Genomic DNA, 20,828 nt, shown 5'->3' on the forward strand with positions numbered 1-20,828 from the left:
ACTAGTTGCTTATTAGCATGAATATTACTAGAATATTGGCAGTTTATTAGTACTTATAAAGCACATATTAATGCCTTATTCTGCATGACCTTATTCTACATTCTTAATCCTACCCAATACCTAAACTTAACAACTAATTTACTAACTATTAATAAGCAGTAAATTAGGAGTTTATTGAGGGAAAAGTCGTAGTTAATAGTGAATACATGTTCCCTATACTAAAGTGTTACCAAAAATATATACAAATTTATATATTGTATTGTTATAAAGTCATAATCTATCAATCTATCTATCTATCTATCAATTACATAACACATATAGCAATTAAAGCAATACATATTTATGTTATACTATATATATGTATATCAACATGTTCTCCAACCAATACGCCTATCTAGGTCGTTTGTCACTTCCCTGAAATACAACCCATAGGAACATTTACTAAAGTTGCGCCCCATCGACAACATATTTCGGGTTTCGCATAGCTCAATTGGCAGAGCATTGTAATATATAACAATATGCAATCATGTGATCATGCGATCGTGGGTTCGATCCCAGGGAATGCATGTGCTCATAAAGTGTATGTGCACTATAAATCACTAAGGGTAGGTTTAGGGGTGGGGTTGGTGTAGACATTAATAAAAAAAGATGAGTTTTGCTAAATGGAAATAGGACAAATGGTGTAAAAAGTCCACAGATTGCATTTAAATGAACACGCATTTAGATTGGTAACGACAGTCATACGTCATTTCATGACAACAGACGTAACACGACACTGTCATTATTTTTACGCCGGCTAGAGGGCGCATGACTTTAAAACGTAAATATAGGTCGTAATAAGGTGGTTGAAAAACGACCTATAGGGTAGTTTTTTTTGGGAGGACAGTCTCATGTATATAGTGCATATGATATATACAATACTACATATAAAAAATGTTTAAAATATTAATGCTATCATATACAGTATATTGCAAATAACTTTATCACACTATCAAAAACAAAATAAAAAAAAACGTAGCAATTTTTAATGTTTTTATTGCTATTTGTTGTACCTCTATTTTATTTCCTTCTTCGTGAGTTTAGACTTTTCTAAAGCTGTGAATCAAGAAACTTGCTTGTCACAAACAGGGTATTTTTGTGAGCCTTCCACTTCATTCATCTCCGCACCTTCCCTTTCCTCCCTCTGAGCTCTTTGTCCTAAGTCTAATTTGTCTGAATCACTAAAAGCGAGGAGATGAGGCATACGGCTGCTCAGATCTCCCGGATAATTCTATTGGACGCTTCTAATTAAATCAATGAGGGCTATTATAGCAATTATCTGGCCAAATGGGACTGCATTGTGTCCGCTCGATACATTTAGTAAATTCTGTCAATCTTCTTATCACCAAGATGGCACATGCAGTAACCCCATTTTAATGATGCACCTGAATATGCGCAATCTCTCGCATGTGGTTTGTCGTCCTCATCAAATCAAAGAGATTGTGAGGCTCTTTTGTGCCTCCAACCCACTCAAACACACAAATTAAAGCAAAATCTAGCTGTAATTTGTTTTTGTCATGCTCTGACTTCATTTCTCTGATTGTAATGCAGATATTCTATGCATTGATTGACTAATAAATAATTAGTTCTAAAGAGTATATATATATATATATATATATATATATACACACATATAATTTGCAATATTTTTGCCAAAATGTATACTGCTGCCTAATTTTACCACAGAATTACACAAAGAAGATACACTGTACTTTGTGTTAACAAATCACCATTGTGCCCTTGAGCCAGGGACTTAACCTCAGTTATTTTATAATATTATTTTATAATATTATAATATATTTTATTTTATTGTGTGTCAATATAGGAAAAAACATTCAAGATGCTCAAAACCTTCACCTCTGCTGTAGATCTTTATAAATACACACGCACACACACACACACACACATATATATATATATATACACACACACACACACACACAAACACACACACACACACAAGCAAATAAAATAAAATAATAATCTATATTATATACAATATTTTCATAAACATATTTTATTATTTAAAAAATAAATACATTTATATACAAAAATATATAAAATATATATTTAACATTTTCTCACCTCATAGAGAGTAATGGCTCCATTAGTTTCATTCGGGGCCTTCCATTGCATGAAGATTTTCTCCTCGTATGGGCCTGTCTGGACGGACTCCATAGGAATGGGGCCAGGAACTAGTGTAGACACACAAACACACATTCAAACACATTTAGCGATCTAGGTTACATTTAAACATGTTTAGTCAACAGTATTGTGTCTATAATTCAAATACTCCACCATTACATCAACACCTTGATACAAAACGTAATTGTTTTGAGAACAGGGATGACGTAGGGTGACAGAAATGGCTTGTGTTGCTGGGTAGAAGGTAAAGTGAGGCGAGCAGAGATTGGCTGACTAAAGAAGTAAAACTATGTCAAACACACCTCAGCCGCAATATTCGAAGTGTGAATTGTAACAGCTTTGCTACCCTTCGGTACCGAGAGGTGTTAACAAGTGCTACGAGTACCACTGCGCGCATATGCGTGTGTCTATTTGCATATTTTTGTGCGCACGTCCCCTCTGGCACACACTGCAAGTTTTCCAAATATACTTGCTAGAACATCATTAACACCCTAAAAACCTGTTTTCAAGATGTCATCATCCATACACAGCTTCATCCTGCTCTCATATGCCAGCATAGCATTTTCAAAGATGCTATGACTTGACAATTTTATAAATCAACATGCAAATGTGCTAATTTGCACCAGTTTGACAATAGCCAATACATTATGTTAACTTGAGGCTATAGTTGTCTTTCATTTCTCAGTCTGAGTTAGTGTCTTTGACTTGACTGTTAGCGATGACACACTAATGAGTCAGACTGTTCCTGACAGTGTGTGCAAAAAGAGCTAATGACTTAGCTAAAAGGCCGTTTAGTCCAACTTAGCAGCCCTAGCGCTGTTGTTTGCTTTGCACTTAGTCGTGGCTAATTGGGAGGGCAGATTAAAGAGATGAGCGTAGCAGGGCCGTAACGGGGCGAACGCGAGAGGCACCCTGGGCACAAACAGATTAGCTGGCGGTCATCGAAGAAAAGAACTAAAACATCTATTGTTCATGCAGCATTTCATTTACACGGAAACAACACATAAACCTAAACCTTTGACACTATTATTGTTAGGCAAGCACTGCTTTTTCCATGAGGAAAAGCTAATCTAGCTGTACTTTTATTTCCACTATATATTTATTTCACAAAAGATAACGTTTCTTCAATCCCATTCCATTCTTTCTGTTTAATTCTTTTGCATGTAACTAAGTTCATCTTCAAAATGTACCAAGGTTGAGATGTTTGCCCTCAATCATTATTAAAAGCTGAATAGTCTTTGGCATTTATTCTTCAATGGGAAAAGATTTGAGCTAATCTAACATCTTAAAATACAAACACTTTTACTGTGAGCTTTACAACTGAGATCTGAGAGGATGCATTATTAACTTCTTTTAGCCACAATGCTCCAAAGTTTGGAATAGTCTACCAATTGAAGTAAAAGCATTCATATTTTTAAAAGAGAAGGTCAAGACATATCTTTTTCAAGTTCCTTATCAATATAACAATATGGAAGTGAAGTTGTGTGTAAGTCAGTTTTGTTTTATTTTATCTTCGGATTCTTTTATCGTTGTTTTATTTATTTTATATTGATATTGAGGTCAAACTATTCTTTATTTTACATTCTGAACCTTTTATAGTTGTTTTCGAATATTTTTATATTGATATCGTGTGATTGTATTATTTGATTTTATGCTTGTGAAGCATTTTGAGTTGCATTTTATGTATGAAAAGTGCTATACATGTTTTTTATTATTATTATTATTATTATTATTATTAAATCATGAAAATCATTCCACAAAATTATTCATTCCCCCAAAAGTTTCACCGTTACCGAACAACAATTTAATGTGCATATGAGTTTTAGTTAAATATTGATTGATTTAACAACAGTACTGGTTTGCTTTATAGGTAGAAATAACTTTCCTGAACTAATCAACTGAGAACAACTGCAAACATTATGTTTCACTATAAAAATGATATGAATATAATCAAAATTAGAGTGAATACAGATCATTTGTCATTGGCGTTGTACTTTTATTTTGGAAATCTCACTTATGCCGAGAAAGAATTCAAATTCTCATTGAAATAATCTCATCTCATATCATGCTTTTTGATTAATTCTATCACGACCAAGTTCCTCTTCAAAAGGTAGCGAGGTTGAGATATTTGCCCTCAAACGCTATTAAAAGCTGAACAGTCACTGCCATTTATTCTTCAATGGGAAAAGAATTGAGCTAATCAAAGAAAAGGTGAAAAACACTCTCTCACTGAGGTGCTGATGTCAGATATTGTACTGCAAAGTGAGGCCAGTTAAATTATATTTCCAACAATTCTTCAAATAGCTTGATTGGGCACTAGCCAACAAGCATATTAAATCACTGTTACAATGAAATATAATTAGATCCAGTCTTCCGTCCACTATCTTTTCCACTATATAACCATGCCTGTGCGTGGAATTCTACTTTACATATTAATCCAGCTGATTAGCTTCTTGTGGGGAGACTTTGAGTGATGTTTCATTAAGTTTGAGGTGCAGGAAACAATTTTTCCTCTTTTATGCTTGCCCCTCTCAAGATACAAATATCTTTTAATAGGTTTCTTAATTGTCACACGTTCCATTTTTCTCTGAACCTTACTGATCAGTTTAATCTCTGAATAAATCACGAACAACATACTCGCTCTTTTCCTGTTTATGCTTGTTTACGGGCGAGCAGGTTTCCGTAGGTACAGGGTTCTGCGTTGTTGTTGACCTTATAAGGTAAAAATTGTCTGCAGTCCTCATGTTAATTTCACCCTCCTGCAATTATCACCATATAAGGTTACACAGAGAGACAAAACTGCTTCACTATTGATATGTTGCAGCTGTCTGTCAATTTGCTAACACAAAGGACAGCAATTATAGGTTTTCATATGCAAAAAAAACATAAAAAAGGAAAAACATCAGTGCGGCAGACAAGAGCAGATACTGAATAACCAAAAGAGTTCTATCCATATCAAAACAGACTCATCAGAACATGAAAATGAAAATCTGAAAGAAAATGAGATGAGTTTGAATTATACGCTATAATCTAATAATCTAAGGCCTGACAACAGGCTTTATTTTCACACGGTTTTATAGCACAGCATTAAAAACAAGCTGGGAGAAATTAATTGTAAATGGAGGCTGAGAGCTTCCCTCTGGGAAATTTTCAAATTAAGCGCCGCTTGCAAACCTTCTCTCCGTCTGAGAAACATTGTGTCTTTTCACAGACTGTGAAGCTTTAACATGCTCCACGATAGGATTTCCTTTTAACTGCAACACATCAATGAAACAGATGGATTAAAGGAGGATGGCTTTCATCATCTTCGTTTCATATTTGTTGCTTTTCTTTAGGAAGAGCAGGGCAGTACTATGGTCTAACAATTCTGTTTCCATTTACTTCTCTGAGTGAATCTGACTTTTATACAGACCTGAAGTAATCTCCAAATACACAATGCTGACAATCTAATATCTTTTAATACAAACACTTTCACTGTGAGCATTACAACTGCTGAGATCTGAGAGGATGCATTATTAAAACATGAAAATCATTTCTACAGCCAATGTTCACAAAAGTATGAAAGTATAGTAAGTAATTAAGCAGAAATAACTTTCCTGAACTAATCAACAACTGCACCAAACTGTTAATAGTACTAGGAAATATAATCTAAATTAAGAGTGAATACAGATCATTTGTCTATGGTATTTTTTAAAATATGATTTAGCCCCTCACAAAAATCAACATTACTGTCTAGAGAAAGGAAAAATGCTAAATACAAAAACTTGGGGTTAAGTGTCCCACTTTACCTGCTTCTAGTTATTTAATTATTGATTTTTTTTTTTTTTTTTTTTTTTAAGAAATGAATTATTCAGGATGCATTACATTGGTCAAAAGTGACCAATACATTTACAAATCTCTATTTTAAATAAATGCTGTTCTTTTGAAATGTCTATTTATCAAAGAATCCTGAAAAAAAAGTGTCGATGTTTTCACACAAGTATATAGTAATAAGAAATGTTTCTTGATCATTAGAATGATTACAATTAGGGTGAGAGTAAATTTTAGATTTTAATAATATTTCCCAATATTACCATTTTTGATCAAATAAATGCAGTCTTGGTGAGCAAAAGACATTTTTTTAAACATTAAAAAATCTTACCGACCCCAAACATTTGAATAATGTATACCTATGTAAATAATCAAACTCGATACTACAGGCAACTAAAACTTAGGTTTATACAAACTTGACCACAGCCAAAAACTAAACTAAATTTTAAAAAAAAAATGATTCTCTTTTAGGAATAAGTGTTGCCAATAAATTTGCATAAAACTATGTGTGTGTATACTGTACATTCACACATATAGTTTTATAAGCAATTAAACAACCCCAGAAGCAATTGCAAATCTGATACTCTAATTACAAAATGACATCAGTGAGATTATAGTTTAATTAAAGGCAAAAAGCTTTTTTTTTCTTTTGTTGTCACTAAAAACAGGACTTTTCTTTGTTCTTTTCATATTTGTTCTTTGTTCTAATCAATGCTCTTATAACATCTAAAAAATACTGAAAGTCAGTGAAAAGCAGTAAGACTCCATCTTAGGCTATAAATGAAACAAAGAACAGCATTTGCCAGCTTTTAAACCACTTATAAATAGTTTATTTTTGACCACAGCACAAAAGTAAGATGTTTTGAATGACCTCTATTGAATAGTACTTTCCAAAAGATCACTGAATTTCCATCGCTGCACTCTGACAAAGCTTCAGGATTGCATTCAGCCGGAAAGAACATGTGAGCGTTTCAATACAAAGACTTGATAAACAAAACCAAAGGCCCTTCAATCCTCAAGAACTGGAAGTAAGAGTCATTAAAACATGGGATAATTTAAATAATAGGCTGGGATTCCCAATTTCACATTTGAGGATGTGGAAATGGCCAAGGCATGTTGTGAAACTAACTTGCCAAAAGCTACAACTGTCAACATTAGCATTAGTCCCTGATGCAAAATATTGGCTATATGAAAGGATGTTCTCACCTGCTGTGTTTTATTTCACTGTACAGAAGCATTAACCTCCAGCTTTTCTGTACATGTGCCATTCTTCCAGCGAAGGTTAGTAGTTAATACACTTGTTTAATTCAAATATCTAGTGAGATTAAATGCCGGAAACCAGTGTTAATGATTTCTGTACCTAACAAAGCTCCATTTAAAAGGTTTCTCAAACAACCTTCAAGTAAAAAGATATCATTTCAATGAGAAGAAGATAATCAATGTATTTTTAATGCTCACAATGCTCACAACAGGCTAAACCTGTGTTTTGGTATTAAAAATCAAGAAAATAACAATTGCTATTCAATTTCAAATATAGCTGTTTTGAGAGTTTTGCTGTCAGTATACAAATAGAAATATATATTCCCATTCTCCGGAATGAGAATGGGAATACAACATTGGTTAAATGTTAACATTCAAATAAATGCACAAGTTTCATTAGAGAGAGAACGAGTATGAAGATCTTTAGAAAAAAAATGTTAGTAAATGTTAACAACACAATAGTTGTACCTTGCAATCAATTTCCTACTAACTGTTTCTTTTATGTTTCTCATAGCACTCCACGGTCTCTTTCTTTTCACAATATAAAATAATTTCCACTTAAATCAATATTACATGTCCATTTATTTATTTGTTTATTTATTGTTAAGTACGTAGCCATGGTAATGTTCAGTCAGGTCTTCTTTTATAACTTCTTTTACAAGAAATGAACCATGTGAACCATGTAAACATGATTAATGCATTTGTAATTTGTTTAATTTGTAATGAGACAAAATGGATTCAATTGTAGACAAGAAAAAAAAAATATTTTGAATGTTTGTTCACTTATCTGTGAACTCAATTTGACAGCATTGACAGCAACACTAAATTTAAAGTGGTTCTTGATTATGATTTCACTTTTTTAACTTAAGTTGGTGTTGCTGTTTGATCATTAACAACATCTGCAAAGTTACAATGCTCAAAGTTCAATGCAAAGGGAGATATTTTCTTTTACAGAAATCGCTTTTTAAGGACTACAACAAATGGCTGGTAGGGACTACAACAAGCTTCTTCCCGGGTTGGTGACATCACAACCCCCAAAATTTACATAAACCCTGCCCCCGAGAACACGCAACAAAGAGGGTGAGGCCATGTTGGGCTGCTTTAGAGCAGAGGAAGAGTTGCTGTAGTAGAGTGTTGTTGCCATGCCGTCATTTTACGCCGGACTGCTTCACAAACGAAGGTCAATTCAATGCTGGATTTGCACAAAAGATTAACATGACGGCAGATGCTAGTTAATTAGTTGAATCAACTCAACAGAAACTGCATATATTTATGCACTAAACATTCAGAAATGTCCAGATGCATTCTAAAAGTTGTAACTTCTTCCTGAGTCTCTCCATCAGTGTCCGGCTCCAGTTTGAACAATGTAAGGCTGAACACCGTTACTGACAATCCTCATTTTGGCTGCGTGAGACTCTCCAGCTTTGTTGTTGTTGAGCAACCGAATCGTGTATCAATTTACAACCGGATAGACAGTATGGCATGTTGTGTTGTCCATCTGCTAAAGGTTGATGGTTTCAGAAATGAAGTCATAAGTGATCATCAGTAATGTGATTACTGTTAAGACACAGTAATTAGTGAAGTAATCTCATTATAAACTGGAAAGTCAAGGTGCAGATTGTGGAGGGTTTGGTGGGTCTGACCCCCCTTTATTAAAGCCGGAATCCCACAGGAAGTAACAATAAAAGGTTTGGTATCTTACAACATCTATCCTATTCCATCATCTCGTTTAATCAAACTCACCGTCTTCCTCTGTCTGTTTGACGATCTCCTCGCTCTCCTTGCTGCCCTCAGGGTTGGCCAGCACCAGCCGTAGTCTGACCGTCACGAAAGGCCTGAGTCCCCTCAGAGTGTAATGAGAGGAGGTTGGGATCAGCTCCTCAGCGGCAAACTCCTGCTGGTTGAACACATACTGGTACTGTACGGTCAGGTTAAAACTGTGGCAGCGTGTCACAGCATATCCAAAGGTCTCCCACTGCAGGGTCAGCTGACGGGCACGGATGTCCACCACGTTCACGTTCTGGGGACCGTTGACTGGATCTGTGGGGAGAAACAGGAAGAAAGGGAAGATCAGAGATAAATTTGACGGGACATTTTGATTACAAGGTCATCTTGACATTGGGCCAATATACCAGAACAATTATCAAAAGAGATATTTTTCCTCTTTTCCTTGTTCCATACTCTACCAACAGACATGTTGAATGGATAATGTACATTTTGTATGTAATATATGTACACAACATTTCAAACGTTTGGGGTTGGTAATATTTTTTAATGTCTTCTTGAAAGAAGCCTCTTATGCTCATCAAGGCTGCATTTATTTGATCAAAAATACAGTAAATAAGTAATATTGTGAAATATTATTAAAATTTAAGATACATTTCTATTTGAATATATTTAAAAATGTGATTTATTTCTATGACTTCAAAGCTCAATCATTACTCCAGTCTTCAGTGTCACATGATCCTTTAGAAATCATTCTTATATGCTGATTTGGCGATCAAGAAACATTTCTTATTTTCATCAGTGTTGAAAACAGTTGTGCTGTTTAATATTTTTTGTGGAAACCATGATAGAAGTTCAGAAGAACAGCATTTTTGTGACAGTGTAATGTTGGTTTTGAACAATTTAATGCATACTTGCTGAATAAAATATTAATTTCCCAAATTTTTGAATGGTAGTGTATATATTTTAAAAAGTATAATGTCTAAAAACAACTAATTGGAACTCATTAAATATTATAATCACATGGTTCTCTGAAATACTTGATTCTGACTGATCAGTTGTTGCAGTTTGCAGTCAAATTTCTATACAATCCTCCTCATAAAACAAAATAATTGTAAATAACTGTAATCAATATTTCACACCATTATTTATATGGTAAGTATGGTTATGTGAGATAATAGATGGTCATAAGACAGAGTCATTTTCATAAACAAACCATAATGACTGTCTCACTGCACAGTTAACTTACAGCATAGGCATCCCTTATAGCTCAGCATTATTTGGACAACATGTTCTTTAGATGTCATCAAAGAGCTTTGAAAAACAGTTTCAGTGGAGCACCACTTTTTTAATAATCAAAATTGCAAGAACTTTGAACAAATAAATACTAAAACTAAGCATTACAACTATCCTCTGTTGTATATGAGATCCTAGAACAATATTGAGTAATAAAACAAACAGTATCAGAGGCTCGCCAGTGGATCCAGTGGGGTTGTTGGACAAAATCTTGCACACTAATTCCTCTAGATTAGAAGAAAAGCATAAAAGAGGCATGCGACTGGTTTTTGACTTTGGCCTTGGATGAATCTTAAGGGAGCAGAATGTGAAAAGGAGTTTTAACGTCTTAAGATAGTTTACATCGTGGCAGCTCTCTTAGGGCGCTTTCATTCTCAAAGTTCTTAGAGTTTTTGTGTGCAGAGCAATTTGAGCATTGTGAGAATTGTGTCACGTCTAGGACAGACATCAGCGTTTTTCAGCTTCAATGGCTCAGTCATCAGTGGTTCCTACACATGGGAGTCTTAGACTTACAAAGTTTGAACTGCATTGTGTTCAACTGCATTGTGTTCAAGATCAAGAAAACCAGACAGATTGGTAGGAAAGTCAAACAAAAAAAGAAAGAAAGAAAGATCCATAACTGCTTTGTTGTCTGTTATTAATAGTAAACAGGAAGGCAAAGCCTCATTTTAGGCCCTCTGTGGGACATTTGCACTGTTGGTAAACTCTTTTGCTTAATCTTCGCTGAGCAAATTACTGAAAAACAACAACAAATGACCCCAAACCCCAAATCTTTTATTCCTGAAAGCCAGATTACAGCTAATCTATGTTTAATCAGAGTTGGTTCTTATCTAAAGGTGTCATCTAAGCAGATTTGAGACTGTAAATCCTACATGGCTAAGCCTCACTAGAATGGCTATAAAAGTAGAGACATATGTCCAACAGAGCAATATTTAGTCTCTCGGCCAGCGAGGGTCCATGCCCAACATGTAGCCCCCTGTTGAGGGGAGGTGTTGGAGGGGTAGGGGATTTGCCTGGTGGACAGGTGAGGGGTAACAGTATCATCATTAATCTGACAGAAAGAGGTGAATATGTAAGAGCATTAGCAACACGCTAATGCGCGGCCGCGGGGTACGCCGTGGTGCCATAGGTGGGCTTTTGGAGCCTGGATGAGGGCTGGTATAGTTTAGCACGGGGAGATGCTGATGGATGGCGAGCGTAGAGGGTCATTAATCGCAGACGTTGGGGAGAATTGCATAAGAGAAATCAATCTTCAGTACTGCTGCTGCGCTGCTTTGGCGCGATCTCTTCAGACCCAAACGCCCCGCAACATTTATCACACCTCCACCATCCCTCTCGCTCTCTCTGGAACGAGAGAGGAAACTGCAAGCAATAAACATATCAATAGGTGTCCACCATACCCAGCTGCGTGGGTTTTTTTAAACTGAGATATTCAGATGAGGGAAAAACAGAGGCAGGGAATGAACAACAACAGAAAAACAACAACAGTAAAAAAATGAAATAAAACAAAATGGCTCATTCGCATAATGAAATAGTATCATATATCGGCCAACAGCCACTCTGCTTTCTAGATATCAGTATAGAGCATTGAAAACGACATTTTTCCAAATAAAAGCATTTTTAACAGTTATTTGCTGTATAAAACAAATGGAAAAACAACTGTAAAAAATAAGATAAAATAAAACAAAATAAAAAGGAAAGATAAATAAAATAAAAAAATGAATAAAAAATTATTTATATAGTAAAATGATTTTAAAAATTAAAAAAACAATGATTTACTGAATTATTTAAAAATTACTTAATACCCATTAATACTTAATTACATGTTTTTAAAATTTGTTAAATAAAAATAAAAAATACTTAATTACAATAACACAATACAACACAACACACAACATAATGAGAACAAGATTTTTTTTATGTAACTGTGGGCCGAGGCCATATGAGGCGTTGGGAGTCTAGCAGAAAACAAGAACCAGCAGGCTGACAGATGTATTATCACAGTCCTAAAGAGTCTTTTCTTGAGTGAAAATGTTCTGATATTTGTTCAAGGTTGCATTTTGCCTTCAAAACTCTCTAACCTTCCCTCGCACCATCAGTTACATAAAAACATGACCAACTTTCAAAAACATCTCCATCCAGTTGAAGAAAAAACCCATCAAAGGTTAAAAGTCAGTGTAGATGGACACAAAATACTGTATATAAGCTTTGCTCCAAAACCCAGTGAGCTGCTTTGCTGTATATTGCCAAAGACTGCTGCCTTGATATAAACAAAGACAAGATATCAGTCATAAGGGTGCAATTCAAGATTATCTCAATAGAGCATGACAGGTGACTAATAATGAAACTGATCCCACACATGATGCCTTGAAATGCTGTCTTGGTAGGCATCTCACAAGGATTTGGAACAAAGCTATAATCATTGCAAAAAAAGAAAAAGAAAGTGTTCACAGCACATAACACAATTAAAGAATATTGGATGTGGACAGGAAGTATGCATTGTGTGCCATTAATGCATTTATAGTATTTGATATCCAAAGTCTCCTGAAGACTCGAGTCACCCCATGCAGTGACATGACTCAAATCAATTAGATTAACACTGGGAACAGATGTTGGGTCGTTTCTCTCCAGAGTGTTTTTTAATTACTGTCTGTTTTTTGTTGATGCAGTAAACAATACTTAGCATTTAACTCTGGATGTAACTTTAAAACTTCTCTCTTCAATTAGGTGATGCATATGAAACTGTTGTACTTTGCGCAGCGTGAAGCGAGAGTTTGTGAATCACGCTGGGACTTGACGTTTATGTCGGGTTACATTTACAGCTACGGCTGCAGAAGTCACAAACACTGAAGACAATTGACATCATATAGAAGTTCCTCATACATACTGGTTGAGCATAAGCAGTTTTCACCTTCACTACAACACTGAGCACTAAAACACTAAGCAAAGCAAAGTTCTGCCATACTGTGCTACTGCATTTTAGCCAAGGGCATGCTGAAGGATCCAGTGTCACTGTGTGGCAAAGTTGAACATTTTAAAGGGCGTTATATAAGAGGAAAACTCGATTTTCATGAGGATACTGGAAAGGATGCTTCCTTAAAGTGCTGTGTTGCAATTTCCCACGATTCAGTACATTCAGTATGTGAATAGAGGAAAGAAGTGGAATTTAAAGGGATAGTTCACCCAAAAATGATAATTTTGCCATCATTTACTCAACCTTTTGTGTTCCACAGAAGAAATAAATTCATACAGGTTTGGAACGACAAGAGGGTGTGTAAGTGGTTTCATCATTTTTGGGTGAGCTATTTCTTCGAGCGGCAGCAGCTGGCAACATCAGCAACAGTTTCAAAGGCAACAAAATACATTTGGTTTGAAGACGTTGCGATTTCACACTGATGATCTTGAGGGAAAAAAGTGGAAGGGGAACAGGGGAAATGGAGAGATAGACTCGGCAGATCAAAAGGAATATACTCTCTGTGAGGCCGACACTGCCGTCTGTCTGGTTGTCCCTTTGTGGGTTTGCTGTTGTTGTGGTTTATCCTGTAGTACACAATAACCTCCAACAGCCACTATACTGTCTATTCCATAGTGCTTGCATTTATCTAAACAAATTAACCCTTGATTACATCCTTTTTCCTTTCCCTTTTCTACCTAACTTAAAATGTATCAGCACTGTGGTAGTACTGGACATGTTTCATAAAAATATGATTTTTTTTCTTTTATTTTTTGGAACATGTATCATAATGGTACTATGGTAATACCATGATATACACTACCATTCAAAATTTTTGAGTCAGTTACAAAAAAAAAAAAAAAATAATGTTACAAAATGTTCAAATAAATGCTGTTCTTTTGATCTTCCTATTAATCAAAAAACCCTGAAAAAATGTATCACAGTTTTCACAAAAATATTAAGCACATCACAACTGTTTTCAACATTGATAATAATCATTCTTAAACAGCAAATCAGCATATTACAATGATTTCTGAAGGATCATGTGACACTGAAGACTGCAGTAATGATGCTGAAAATTCAGCTTTGCATCACAGGAATAAATTACATTTTAAATGTACTAAAATAGAAAAAAGTTATTTTAAATTATAAAAATATTTCATAATATTACTGTTTTCCTGTATTTTTGATCAAATAAATGCAGCCTTGATGAGCAAAAGAGACTCCTTTCAAAAACATTGTACTTACCCCAAACTTTCCAACAGTGTTATTGGTTAATACTTACATTTTTGTATATGAATATGGTAATCATTCAGTAGCTTACTATATATTAAAATATTATGGTATTATCATCAGGTACCATTAGAAATCACATTTTTAAAAAGTTCTCTCTTGCTTATCTTTGTTCTTTCCTTCTATATTTGTAAAAAATAAAATGATCTACCTCTTCAAATCCCCAAATAACTGAGATTGCTTTGTCAACCAAACAATTCACTGAAAGACAGGAAGACAAATCCACACTGAACACTGAATACAAAGAAAGAAAGCTGAAGAAAATGCTGCCACAACTGAAAGATGTTGAGAACAGCAGTTGGTCTGAAAGGGGAGAAGCAGCCTTTGCATTGACAAAAAAAAAAAAAAAAAAAAATTATATTATTTTTTACAGAGAACAACTACAACAAGCCAGTGTGAAGTAAGGTGATGTACTCTGTTGTTCTCAGGTTACCTCATTGCCATGGGAACTTCTGAGATGATTAGAGGAGGTCGGATGGATTTTCTCACTTTACAACACAATATTTCAGATGACCCAACTTGATATCATTGTCATCTGATCTGAAGACAGTGTTGTGGCCTGTAGTTCAGATGTTTAATTGTCCTACAAACATTTTCATTGGTTTCACCACCACAATAATTTTTATATTTTAAGAAACATATTTTATATGCCTCAAATTAAATTAATTTCACAAAGCTCACACTAATTTAAGTTTTAAATTTGCAATAAAAGTTGAAAATGACCCAACAATAATGTAAATATGAAGTCATAATGAAACCAAAGGTAATGCAAAATATTAGTGATTTTTGGATATTACTGATTTTTTAAGTCAGTCTTATAATATTGAAGGTCATATAATATTGAATTGAATATTTGAAGATTTTCTTGTCAGATGCTGAGTACAATTTCCCACAATTGCAGAAAACAGCCATTTTAACTTTCATCCACTGGTGCTTGGTGGTCATAAATGGGTTAAAAATGGACATGGAGCAGAGAGATGCATTGCTTCTATAAAAATAAACAACAAAAATGGAAGAAAATCTGTAGAGAGAAAAAACAAAACAAAAACAATACACACAGAGGGGTTATAAAACAAAAAGCCATAAGACACCCTCACACAATCCATTCCCCAAAGATGCCTCCAAGTCTGTCTTGTTATTGTTCAGTCTTCAACTGGTTGCTGGACAGGGAAAAAGCAATCACCCTTCCCTCTTCCCTAGTCAATCATAAGCTCCAGGATTCCAATCATTTAAACCTTCCAAGATCAAAACAGTGTGAACTGCCTCGCTCTCCACTTCCTGCCGTAATGACTTCATGCAACGAGGATCATGATATATCAAACGGCGGGCGGCGAGGAGAAGAGCAGATCGGTGGGAGTTGGGATAAGAGTGGAGGGGAAAAGTGCTTATATTCATGAACTCCGCAGGAGGTTTCAGGACATTATAGAAAGAATGGGAGTGCTTGTAAGCAATCTATTGCAAAAGGGGGGAGACGGAGGGCGATTGTGAAGAGACTTGGAGAGCTTTTGAATCAGAAAAGGTTGGAGCACGCAACAAAAAAGACGTACGAGAGCTTGCTTGGTGGTCGCTGGTGTGTTTTTGTGTGGATTTCTGGGGTGTGAACAAAGTTTAACTAACATTTAGAACTCCAATTCTACAGACCAAGAAACTGAACAATCACATTCTGAACCCACAAAGCAATTCTGCATGCTTGTGCATGACAATTTGACTGTCGTATAAAACAAAATTGAGCTTTGTCTCCTCACAGAGGTGATTGCTCCTTTGCTTTTTGTTCAGGGTTGAAGTGATTTCTGGCCTAGGCTTCATGAAAAGCCAGGAAATAAGCAACTTAAATTACTACAAGAAAACTGTGAAAGCTGTTCACTGCAAAAAAAAAAAAAAATAAATAAGCCAGTCACATGCATATACAGTATCAGCCCACTGTGATGCAAAGATGAGAATAAATCCAAAACATCACATTATTCAACCCATTTACATGCATATTCAATGTCACACTATTTAATTCCATCATCATGATTGTTTTCTCTACACTGCAAAAAGACATTATAATTAGCATAAAGATATTAATGCACACATGCGTAATCTTCTCAACATATGCTTGGCAAACAGAAAGTATAATTAACATAGATGCTTTATGGCTCAATATAGTGTTGTCAAAAGTACTGGTACTTCGGTACCAAGTCGGTACTTAAATTTTGAAAACGTGACGATACCAGCATTTCTGTAGTATCGTGCCGAGTATCCGGGTACATTCGGTACCCACTGATAGGGCTGTGCCAGTATTTTACGTGAATATGACACGAAATAGGCTAACAGGTTAGCAGTTAAATGTGACATCGCAGCTATGGAAACATTTTGGTTCATGCCGAATGAGAGAGGTATGTGAGTCCATACATTTAAGCTTTGCCGGCCTTGTATTCTGTTTTGCGAATCGCGATCTTGTCACCCGATGAGCAGAGAATTGAATGATATTCCATTAGCTATTCCACTGAACATGGAATCTCTGTTTCTTTTCCCAAATCTTCACTCACACAGGGGATTATAAACGTTTCTTCCTTTGGTTCGCTTTTAATTTGGCCTATTATATTTGCATTCTTTACTGTGGTAAAGTAGAAAAAACACAGTAGGACAGAAACCTTTTTGCTTGCATGTCAATTTGTATTTAACACAGTTTGTGCTTGTTATTAGACTTCATAAGGTGCGTCAAGTTTATTTGTATAGCGTGTTTCACACACGCCGGTGATTTTTACTTTCGCTTTCTCTGGCAGCACAAAATCAAACATAGCCTGAATGTCTGAAGATAAAACTCGCTCTTCAGACCTTTTACAACAAGTGTCAGTTGCTTGTAACATCAGGAGATAACATGAAGATATTATTAAAGAGATATGGTCTCTTTTTTCTGCTCGTGTCCCACATCCCTCTCAAAGCGCAGAGCGGCTATATGATGCATCTTTGTGTGGAAATAAAAAACAAATGTTTTTTAGAATAATACTTCAATTTCTTATTATTTAGGTTACCATTATTTACTGATATTTATTTCACAGTTTTACGGGCTGTAGTGTGTCGTTTCACTGAAGGAATAGCTCAAATAAACACGCACGTCTGTTTCAAAATAGATGTTTTTAGCATTTGTTTATTTCTTTTTTCATATTTCAAAATTTATTCCATTGAGGTATATATACACACACAAACATAAACACACACGCTCCAAATATTTATATGTATGATTACCATCATATTTAATATGTTTTTAAAAATAGGCTAGTTAAATAAAATAGTAAAATAGTTTCAACAGATTTTCCTGTGGTACCGAAATTGGTACAGAGAACCGTAAAATTTTAATGGTATTGGTACCGACTACTGGAATTTTGGTACCGTGACAGCACTACTTTAATACAGAGGTTCTCAAACTTTTCCATTCCAAGACCCACCGAGACATGTATAATCTATCTCAAGACCCAACAAAATATTTGAGATGGGGGGTGGTCTAGAAGTACTTCATCTTAATCAAAAGTTTTATATGACAGAATTGAGTATTTAATAATAATAATAATTTTATTTTAAAGTAAAACTGTAAAATTTCAATACTAATATTTATATTTTAATTTCTTCATTTTCAGATGTTAAATGTATATGAGTGTCTGGATATGAACTGTAATGCACGCTGTGAGAGTTGTTAAGCTCATGGCGGTGTTCAGCACAGAAAACGCTCTCATGCTCGTTGCGTGTGTGTACACGTGAAATGCTTTTTGCAGACTGAGACATATTTTCCATATGTGCTGGTAGGTATCCAAATGTAAACAAAGGAATGCAAACAACAAACTCTTATGACCATGTCTCTGAGAGACAACAGCGCTGTGCTTCCATTGGAAACAAGTAGCGCATGTATATCTATAATTAAATTGCAGCCTTTGCAATTTGAAAATCTAAGCACTAAGCAATATCATGATTAGCTCTGTGACCCACAATTTGAAAACCCTTGATTCAATTAACTGCATTAAATTTGCATATCAGCTTATGACACACTTTGCACTATTTCTTGGCAAGCACAGTATGCAAATTGTCATGCATCATTGACCTATGTTCTTTGCAAAAATGTGTAGTATACTGTATCCCAGAATGCACTGCGCTCAACTTGACCTTCCATTTCTAGAGTGTCAAATGAAAACTAAACTCATTTAATTGGGCTAGAGATGGGTCGAGATAGTCGACTAGTTGATTAGTTAGGTCAAGTAGTTTATCTAAGTTTTCTCTTCAAAAATTCACAACAAAAGCCAAACCAAAGACTTGACTACAATAAGAGGACATCTTCAGAACATGGCTGCATTTCATTCAGCTCACTGTTAGACTGAAAAACTAAAAACTAAGGAATTTGTGCATAAAAGTGCAGATTGTGTCATTTCAGCAAACATCTCATTAGTTGTTATTATTTCTGAAGAAATAATGTACTTAGGGACAAATACTTCAGCTGCAATGGTGCTAGTATGAAGTTACATGATATAAATTTTAATTGGCCGTTCAATCAAAGGCTGAAAAAGGTTACAATATTGCTATTCCCCTCCTATCGAGAGAGAAAGACCTTTCTGTCTCAGATGACCTCGACTGGAAAAGGCCAAGGAGCACATTGCTATGCGTGAATTATGAAGTCACTCTGAGCAGTCTGAGTCTCAAAGGACCCAAACGCCTCAGTAGATAGTAGATCTGTGATATTAACTCAAAGCTCTAAAAGAGTAATAAAAATCAATTGTAAAAAATGATTGCATCTTTATAGCAGTATCTTTGTTACAATCCACCAAAATGTGTGAAGGAAAAAACTCTGGGTTTTCAGAATCGCAGCTCAATTTTCCTTATGATGTAAAATTGTTGAATAAAGTGCAATGAACAGAAACTACAGCAGACCCATAAAGTATTTGGACACTTGTATGCCATTGCGTTAGATACTGAATGTGATATAGAATGGTGTAGTCTTTTTCATGAACAAATGACTCTCACAAGTCTTTTTAGTGAATCAAAAACATATGGTGACCGGTCTCACCCAATTCCCAAAACAAATGACTCTTATGAGCCGGTTCTTTTAATCAATAGTTCAAATAGACAAGTTACCAGTTTGAATCAGTCAGAAAGACTGTTTTCTTAAATTCAAAAGTATGCTTATGCTCATTTTCTTTTTGAAAAAATGCCACTTGGTTTGCTATTTGTATTTTATATCTAATGCAATGACATTTGCAAGTGTCCATATACTTCTGGAGTGACTGTAAGTTGTAACTTATACCACTTTGATTTTATTCAAAACATTTCATGCTGTTTACAGTGCATGCAGCATTAATAATAACATTATACGGTTTTGAAATGTTTTACAAGCCAACAACAAACAGAATTTCATTTTCACTGCATTCTATTTATTCCTGTCTGCTGAGAAGGAAACTTTCACATTTCTTTGTTTCCCCTTCTCTGTCATTTTTGGACACACTTTAATGGTTGTGCCCAACGTCGTGTATTTTGGAGGTGTTTCTGGAAGCCTGAATGAGGGGGGCAGCTCCACCTGTCAGCCTCCTCTGGTCAGCATGCTATCTGCAGCCATGCATGTCAAGACAGGGTGACAGCTCCAAAGGGAACTAAAGAAGAGGGCTGTGCTCGCTTTTCCCTTCCAACTCTCTTTCTTCACATTGTTTTCCTGCTCTCCAGTCAAACCGCTCGTCATCCAGCCATTCCCCTCAAGGTAAGCCCCCCATCTAGCATCTCTCTCAGTCATTTGGAGATCTAACTCTCTAATCCCTGCACAGATCTGTTGATCTTTAAACAAAAGGTCGATTCAGGCAAAAGCAACATGAACAAAATGCACCATTAAAATGAAAGAGAACACCAGCTGATATGTCTTACGAAACATCATCCTCTGTGAATACATTTCACTTTTCCAGACAAAAAAATCTGACAGTGCAGCAAAACTCTCCACTTGCAGCCCCCCATGCTGCACCGCCTCGTCTGCATCTCTCTTTTAACTCTTCTTCCAGTTCTTTCATCAAACTGAGATCATTACATTTAAGATAGGTTGCCTGGAAACAATTCACAGAAGAGTTGACGATTAAATCATTGTTACTCTTTTAATGTACTGCAGTGAACGTACCACCCAAGTCTGCCTGCGCTGGTTAATAATGATTCCTCATTTTTTGCATGCTGAGAATCTGACATTGTCATTGACAGCTTATGTACCTGCTCGCTAACGTCTCATTTTATAATGTGGCGCACCAAAACCCATAGTGCATCTGGTTGACGGGTCCAAATATAGTCATGCAGAGTAGAACGGAAG

The 20,828-nt window shown here is 35.5% G+C and overlaps 1 protein-coding gene across 1 annotated transcript in view; it reads right to left on the minus strand.

The window, feature by feature from the left end:
* The window catches only part of ptprt (protein tyrosine phosphatase receptor type T), a 243,250-nt gene that overhangs the window by 100,758 nt on the left and 121,664 nt on the right, over nt 1–20,828 (minus strand). The window contains exons 8-9 of the mRNA XM_051897436.1: nt 8,998–9,294; nt 2,125–2,234 (exon numbers count right to left, since the gene is read on the minus strand). Coding sequence (XP_051753396.1) covers nt 2,125–2,234; nt 8,998–9,294 — 407 coding nt within the window. The remainder of the gene's footprint in view (nt 1–2,124; nt 2,235–8,997; nt 9,295–20,828) is intronic.

The sequence above is a fragment of the Ctenopharyngodon idella genome, chromosome 6 (genome assembly GCF_019924925.1).
Source record: "Ctenopharyngodon idella isolate HZGC_01 chromosome 6, HZGC01, whole genome shotgun sequence".
Classification (NCBI taxonomy): Eukaryota; Metazoa; Chordata; class Actinopteri; order Cypriniformes; family Xenocyprididae; genus Ctenopharyngodon; species Ctenopharyngodon idella.